The sequence below is a fragment of the Staurois parvus genome, unplaced genomic scaffold (assembly GCF_062004578.1).
Source record: "Staurois parvus isolate SC_StPar_1 unplaced genomic scaffold, SC_StPar_1.0 ptg000070l, whole genome shotgun sequence".
Taxonomy (NCBI): domain Eukaryota; kingdom Metazoa; phylum Chordata; class Amphibia; order Anura; family Ranidae; genus Staurois; species Staurois parvus.
The window spans coordinates 1,840,001-1,848,278 of NW_028317866.1; the positions used below are offsets into that span (position 1 = coordinate 1,840,001).

An 8,278-nucleotide genomic window follows, 5' to 3' on the forward strand; every position below is an offset into this window, starting at 1 on the left:
TCTGATGGGGCCCCCTACTGACCTCGGGCAGCGCCCGAGTTTCCAAATGGTCAGTCCGCCCCTGGGCCGGTGTTAACACTATCCTTTCCTCAGGCTGACAATGCTGCTGTGCTAAGGTGTCTGCTTTACTACTTCATCCAGAATTCAATTCCGACACTCTAAAGCTGGCCCTATATGGATGGAAATTTGACGGTCCCTGCTCGATACATGTATTGCCACTGTAATTGAACAGAAGTTGATCTACTGATCAACTTCTGTTCAACAGCTCTGCAGGTTTTTTTCCCTCCCAATCAGCACTGCAGGCTATAGACCGCAACACTGATCTGTGTATTCTGATGGTGGTTTGGTCTCCCCGTTGTCAGAAAACAATGACACAGTGGAAGGATTCCCTCTTCCACCTCGAATGTGTAGATGAGGGAAATGGATCAGTTGTTTTTTTGTTCAGCCAGTGCATTGAATGACCCATGTACGGCCTGCTAAGGCCAGGAAGTGTGTTACTGGCTAGATCGCCAGGTATAATAAAGAAAAGAAAGTTTCATGCAGCTAAAACAACAGAGGATTGGGAAACTGCAATATATTACATTTTTGTTTAATGCCACTTTTAATGCCTAGACAAACACTTTATATTTTCCCCAGATGGGAACACAGGCAGCATTCCATTGATCCTCTGTAGAAGTGTAGACTGTAAGTAAGAAGAGGTATACAAAGTTTGATGAAGTTGTTGCTGCTGCTGTGTGGGTTTCCTGCTGTTGCTGTTGTTATACATAGTGTAAGGTGAGGAAGGATCTACAGGTGTGAAAAAGAGGAAGTAGAAGTCACAGAGAGATTAAATGGCACCTGTCATGTGCTGTGCAAGCCTGTCCCTGATGCTGTTTGGTTGTTACTATGGTTGGCGCTATACAAACTGCTGTTAAGCCAGAGCTTTAAGCGCTGCTGAGAAGTCAAACACTGTTAATTCAATAAAGTAGAAGTCAATGCAAAATATCATTGTGGCTTACCTTTTATAAATTTGTTTTGCAAACATTTCAGTACATTAAAGTTGAGGTTTAATCTGCATACATTTTGACTTTCCACCCTCATGAACGTGCGAATAAAGTTTTTAAATGGAACCTTTACATTTGTATTATGTATCTTATTTTAGACCGTGACATCATCACTGAGTCTCTGTGCTTCCCTATGCAATGCACACAGATCATGGCTGGTGGGAATTGGCCACTAGGATGTTGCATAAGGCTTCATGAAAACATCACAGCACTCTGCATCAGCACTGCTCATAAGAGCCCTCAGCTTTGATGCAAGCAGTGGGCTGTTTTTTGACAGGAGTTAAGCAAATTTCAAAATCCCGGTTTGGAATAGTGGGCAGACTGCGTTGCTCACATGTGATGCTGGGAACTAAAATTTAATGAATGAAAGTGGTAGATCAGGGGCAGTCAGGCTAGGGAGGAAAGGGCTAAATGATGCTGGATGACCACCTGCATGGAAATGAAGCAAGCTGTAGCTTCTAGCACACACCATAAACTGTCACGGTTTGCAGTGAAATCAGAGTAAGCAAGTTCCAAACAGGAGGGCAGCCTGTACAGTTGTGCAAGGCTGGAGTTCAGCATGAAGCAATGTCCTGATTTGGGTAATCATTACTGTGGGTTGTGGTATTGGCAACACAGTAAAGTGGGAAAGATTCTGCAATTCCTGGTGCCCCCACAGATAAGGGAGTGTGCTGGGAATGGCACTCACTGATGACCACCTCTCCCCACTGCTCTCAGTCTGAATTGTGCAAGGCATTGGAACAGACTAAAACTTTTGCTTTCAAAAATGCTCCTAAAGTGGTTGTAGAAAGTTTTGTATTTTAATGCATGAAGGTAAAAAAACCTTCTGGGTGCAGCTACCCCCCCCCCCCAGCCCTCCTTATACTTACCTGAGCCCCATCTCAATCCAGCAATGTGCATGAGAGCAGCGGCTCTGTCGGGTATTTCTCTCCTCATTGGCTCACACAGCAGCAGGAGCCATTGGCTCCTGCTATCAATCACAGCCAGTGAACCAATAAGAGAGTAGGGGGTGAGGCTGGGCTGCACTCTGTGTGTGAATGGACAATGTCCATTCACAGGAGCGCAGCTCGGAACTGAGCCCGCTTGAGTGCCCCCACAGCAGGAGGTTTTCTATTGGGGCACTGGGCAGGGGGGAGGAGCAAGAACTGCTGACTGGAGACCCAAAAAAAAGAGGATCAGAGCTGTTCTGTGCAAAACCATTGCACATAGCCGGTAAGTATAACAGGTTTGTTATTTTAAGAAAAAAATAAAACCTTTAGAATCAAGTTATTGGTTTTTCAGTGGGTACATATCTGTTTTGTTGTACAGAACAACTTGATTGAGGGCTAATGGTAATAAGTATTGCTGACTAGATCTGGTTCTGACAACTGGCAGTTCTATATAATGGATCATTCCCGTCACACACAACTAACACCCATGAAAAGTAAAAAGTAGACATGCAGGTCACCATAAAAAGCTTTTCAGATTTTCTCAAGCAGATAAAGGATTGAAAAAGCTCCAGTGCCCACATCCTATAGTACCTTCATCTGGTTTTAGCATAGTTACATAGTTAGTCTGGCTGAAGAAAGACAATAGCCCATCCAGTTCAACCATAGAAAATAAAAAAAGTTCTAATCCTACACCCACAGTTGATCCAGAGGAAGGTTTAAAAAAAAACCCCAGCAAAGCATGATCCAATATGCTCCTGCTGGGAAAAAAATCCTTCCTGATTCCCCCGAGAGGCTATCGGATATTCCCTGGATCATCTTTACCTATAAATGTTAGTATCCAGTTATATTCTGTGTATCCAAGAAAGAATCCAGGCCTTTTTTGAAGCAATCCACTGAGCTGGCCAGAACCAACTCTTGAGGGAGTCTATTCCACATTGTTACAGCTCTTACTGTGAAGAAACCTTTCCGTGTTTGGAGATTACATTTCTTTTCCTCCAGATGTAAAGAGCTCCCCCTTGTCCTCTGTGATGACCTCAGGGTGAATAGCTCTACACCGAGTTCACTATATGAACCACTGATGTATTTATACATGTTGATCATATCCCCCCTTAATCTCCTCTTCTCAAGAGAGAATAAATTCAGTTCCTCTAATCTTTCCTCATAGCTGATCTCCTCCATGCCTCTTATCAAGTTGGTTGCCCTTCTCTGTACTTTCTCCAGTTCCCCAATGTTCTTTTTGTGAATTGGTGCCCAAAACTGAACTGCATATTCCAGACATAGGTAAATTTTACAAACACTTTAAAACTGAACTCCAGACTCAAAAACCTTCATTTTTAATATATTCCTCAATAGCCACCAAGGATATAAATCCGCTTTGTGTGTGCCAAATGCCTTTGCAAGCCCAGACATTACCCTGTAAAAGTAGTGCTGACATCATCACTGTGCTGTACACCACCCACTATAGGCTGCCTGTATAGAAGGGGTGGAGACTAGACCAGTCACCCTACAGAAGGAGAGAGAGCAGCAGTGACCAGTCTTTTTTACAGGAAGCTCCTGCACAGAGGCAAAGTTCTACACTGGATTACTGCACAGATCTGGAATAAATGCACAAAGCACACTAAGATTTAAGTACAAATGCACATGCCTGTTGTATTTAGACAATATTTATTAATCCTAGAGTTCAGCTTTAAATTCTTTCTGAGAAAGAACTATTCTGTAGTGTCCATACGCCTTTAACTGTTAGGCGTTCACACGAGGTGTACCCCCATGCAAGGACCGTGTTTACCTGCAGATCCCATTAATATATCAATTGATATGCGGCTGCATGGACACGGGCGCTGCTCCCAATATGACATTCATGTGAGTGCGGGTGCATGTTCCTAAACTCACACTGTCTGTGTTTGAGGCCATGCTTCCGCACCCACATGGTTGTCATGTTGGGGGCAGCTGCCATCAATGGGACTGCCTGCTTTTGCTGATTACAATATGTTCTGTCAATCAGCATGACAGCACAGACACACAATGCTTAACTGTGCCCAGTACTGTAATATGTGTCGTTTGTTCTGACATTACTAGGCAGGTAGATAGTGGTGTGTATGTTATGGCCATGAAAAGACTAACATGGTAGTTTGGGCACATCAGAGCCTGGCATTAAAATTTGATAAACCCAAGGCAGGCAAAACTGTAAAATGAAAGCATCTGGAAATGACAGTGATCTCCAACTGGTTATCACATTTAGCCTTCCTTTTGTAAAATATGCAAGAAAACAAAAATTAATGGTCTGACATCAGGGTCCCTAAGATTGTTTGATGAAAGAAATGAAAAGGAGAAGGTTAATTTGGATCATACAAGGCAAGCTTTTTCTTTGTTAAAGGCTAAGTTAACCCTTTTTTTTTTCCTTTGTAAATTCCAGCTTCCCTGTGTACCCGTATACCATTAATGTATGTCTGTTGCAGAAAAGAAAAGGTTTTCCCTATATTCTAGAGCAGGCTTTACCTCAGCCTTCAGTGTTCATAAAAAATTCCTCCATGACTTTCTGCTATCCATTCCTTAGGACACGAAAACTGTTAGGAAGAAGTTCACCAGCTGGCCTCGTAAAAGTGGAGCTCCACCCAAAAGGGGAAGTTCCACTTTAAGGACTGCTCCCCAGTAAGGATTAGCACCTTTGGGGGGGAGGGGGAGCGGGTACCTGAATTTGACAGGTACCCGTTCCCTCTTCCGGTCTGATCGCCTAGGTGACTGGAAGCGGAAGGTGTCCTCCCTCACTCCCTCCCTGTAGTCTTTTGGGACACGTGACAGGTCCCAGAAAACTACAGGACCATTCATGAAGTGCAGCGCTACTCGCGCCTGCGCAGTGGGTACCCGGCTGTGAAGCCCCAAGCTGTCACAGCCGGGTGCCCACACTGAAGATGCCAGCCTCCTGGAATACAGGACGGCCAGTGAAATGGGCTGCGGGGGACACACGCAGAGGGACAAGTAAGTGGCTGTTTTTTAAAAGTCAGTTTTTGTAGCCGCTGACTTATATTTTTTGACAGGGTGAGTGGAACTCTGCTTTAACACACGCCCTGCACCTGCCCTCTCCCTCCAGGAGATTGCCGGAGATTGCAGCGCTGTTAGTGGGCACTGTTCTCCCTGAATATATACTCAGTTCTTTCCTCTGCTGATCAATCTTTTTGTACCTTACCTTTTGATGCACAGATTGTTTGGCAAAGTGTGCAGGAGCTGATAGTTCACATAACAGCCTATGTGGAACTGAGCTGTAGTATTGAAAACAGGATTTACCGGCTGATTTGAACAAAAAAAAATCGATTCTGCATCCACATATTTGATGTGGATAGGAGAATCACTCCCACTGAGCTATTGGATTCTGCCTGCGGAAAGCCCGCCCCCCCCCTCCCGCCTGCTGAATACAGTGATTAATGTTGCTGGCTATAACTGGTGGCACTGATTGTTTGAGAAAAAAACAGACAGACCGGTTGTACACAAATTGAACGAGAGATCAACCAGCTAGCCCATGCATGGATCGAAATTCTGACGATTCTTGCTGAACAGGCCAGATTTCAATCCATCTATGACTGGCTTAAAGTGCTATTCAACCCACAACAGTAAAATCAATCTGTATATGCAGTAAAGCATGCTTGTTATACTCACTGTGGAACCTGAGGGGTTAATCCTTTGCATTGTGTAAAAAGGCTGTTTGATCCTGACTTCTCTGATCCTCCCCTTTTTCCAGTGTCCCTCTCTTATCTCCTGATAAGACATATCATGTGCAGTCACTCTGCACATGATCAGTTTGGTGTGTATTGCTAGAGTTTTTTATTTCTTGGGAGAGTGCATGTGATAAGCACAGGGCCAAGCAGCACTGTCCAGACAGAGGTCAGGGGTTCTGCATCTTCCTAGAGCAGAATTAAAACTCCTCCTACAAGCTTTAACATGTGCTCGGTTGGACAGTGATAGAAGTCACAAAACTGCTCTAACTGCTGGTGAGAAAAGGTATTTAGCAGTTTATATTTACTAAAGTAATTGCATTTCCATGTTGTGTGTACTGTGGGAGACCAGATATAGTGAATGCAGGGTCCGGGGTTTAGTAACACTTTAAGCTACCAAAGGTCAATTGTTTAGCAGTAGCTTAAGCACACACGTAATTTTTAGTTGCTTAGTCATACTACAAAAATTGCTAGTAGTGAGAAGTAGCTATCAGTCAGTAGTGTGTTATACCAAATAGCATGTGGCAGCCTCTCCTAATTGTATTTTCTCTTGGATTCTTTCTTCAGTCTGTGGACGTGGACTGGCCTCCTTCTTTGGACGATTGAATACTAGGTTTGATGGAAGATTGCCTTCAAGACCAAATTCTATGTGCACGGGCATACTTTGGACACTGCAACATTATTTGGATCATGTTGATCTGCTTTTTATTTTCACATTGATGCCGTTTTACTAGTAATTTTATCTTTTTAGCCTCTGATAATCATGAACAAGGAAAAACACTTTTACTGCAGTGGAAAATCCAGTGTCATAGTCACATTTTTGCTATAATTTCAGATAACATTATCTATGGCTGTATGTTGTAAAGCCCCTGCTGTTTTCTTTTTCTGAAATGCTCCACGTACTGTAGATTCCTTGCAGAATTAAATCCAAGTGAAACTTTTTAAACTCTCATCGTCTGTTTTCAGGTATCTGGTTTTTTTATACCTTCAGTGCCAATAACAACACTCATGGTTGATGTTACTGAAAATGCTTAATGCTACTTGAACAGGTTGAGACCACATTGTGGGCAATCTGCTCTATGTATGTATATGACTCTCTCCTTGTTTCTATGTAAAGAGGTTTTGTTCTCTCAGCATATAAACCTCTCTTATTTAAAAAGTGAACTCTCTTTGGAGAAGCAGAGTCCACCACAGGGATGTAGTATTTAAATATGCTGTTTTGTGATTAAAAAGTTAGCTAAAGCTCTGTAACTGCAATTTCAACCTCAGCCATTTTTTTTTATTATCAGTTGAGCGAGAAGGGTTAGAGTCTGTCAGATTTTTATTGCTGTCTGTAAGGCTCCATGTACACGGGACCAGGGGCGGACTGACAACTCATGGGGCCCCCGGGCAATAGGGGATCATGGGGCCCCTGTGTCCTTGCCCAAACTCAAAAAAGCCTATGAAAAAGGTACCAGGGGCATCTCATGGGGTCCCCTACTGACCCCGGGCCCTTGGGCAGTGCCCGAGTTTCCAAATGGTCAGTCCGCCCCTGCACGGGACACTTCTGAACGATGGAATCTTCTGGAAAATGTAGGTTAAAAAAATGTCTGTTTAGATGTGTTTGCATACCGCGTTTATAAGCGTTTGCGTTTAGAAGCGTTTTTTAAAGATAATCTCAGGAGACCTTCCAAAATGCCCAGAATGCACTGAGAAATAGTAAAAAATTAACTAATTCAGAAATTTTGAGAGAAATAGAGCAGAAGCAGAGAGAGCAGTATTTGTTGAGATGACCTGTCTTTTTTTTTTTTTTTTTTTGTGTGTGTGTGGTGTTTGGATGTGTTCCAGCTCATTTCTGTGCAGAAATTATTGCAGCAGTGTCTAACATATTTTCTTTCATGCAAAACCTCAAAGTATGGTGTACCAGGTCCATTTGAGTACCGAGAAAACACTTTGCATGCATTTTTCATGATGAAAAAAGGCTCTGGATAGCATCTGGAAATGAAAGAGTTGAAAAAAAATTCCAAATGCTTATAAATGCGGTTAGCCGCATTCACACGCGTTTGGCGTTTAAAATGCTGATAAAATCTACTCCTGAACGCAAGTTTGGTGCGTTAAAAAAAAAACGACTGTAAACTCAACTGCCTGTAAATGACTATATGTACATGGACACATAGGAAAACATTAGGGTGAGTTCAGGGGCTGCTGAAAAAAATGCAGAAAAGCTCCTAAATGTGAGTCTATCATCTGCATGGAGCTTAACTCTGTTAGGGAGATCACCTCCCCCATTTCTTATGTCATCAGTCGACAACTGATGATCTCTAAAGCGATCTCTAGGGAGATCTCTAAAGTGTGACCATTAGCGAACTAGGCAGTGTTTTCATAGAATGAAGATGATTTGGTACCTTGTCTGATCTTTATTGCATTTTCCCTATCAAAGATTTAGACTCCAATGAAAAAAAACTTCTCCCTACTCTATACAGAGCTTAAATATGTAAAGCCCTGCCCTTAATCCTACATTGAGGGTCTCATGATAATATATTCAGGTACATTGAGTTATGCTGCTGGCATTGGCAAACAAAAGCTGCAAGGACAGTACAACCCTGGGCTGAGGCTATTG

The 8,278-nt window shown here is 42.9% G+C and overlaps 1 protein-coding gene across 2 annotated transcripts in view; it reads left to right on the top strand.

Annotated features, from left to right (window-relative positions):
- Nucleotides 1–6,631, top strand: part of PUS10 (pseudouridine synthase 10) — a 105,908-nt gene extending 99,277 nt beyond the window's left edge. For both annotated transcript variants that reach the window (XM_089669205.1, XM_089669206.1), the window contains one exon: nucleotides 6,247–6,631. In XM_089669205.1, coding sequence (XP_089525331.1) covers nucleotides 6,247–6,285 — 39 coding nt within the window. In that variant the 3' untranslated portion in view covers nucleotides 6,286–6,631. The remainder of the gene's footprint in view (nucleotides 1–6,246) is intronic.
- The last annotated feature ends 1,647 nt before the right edge of the window (nucleotides 6,632–8,278 follow it).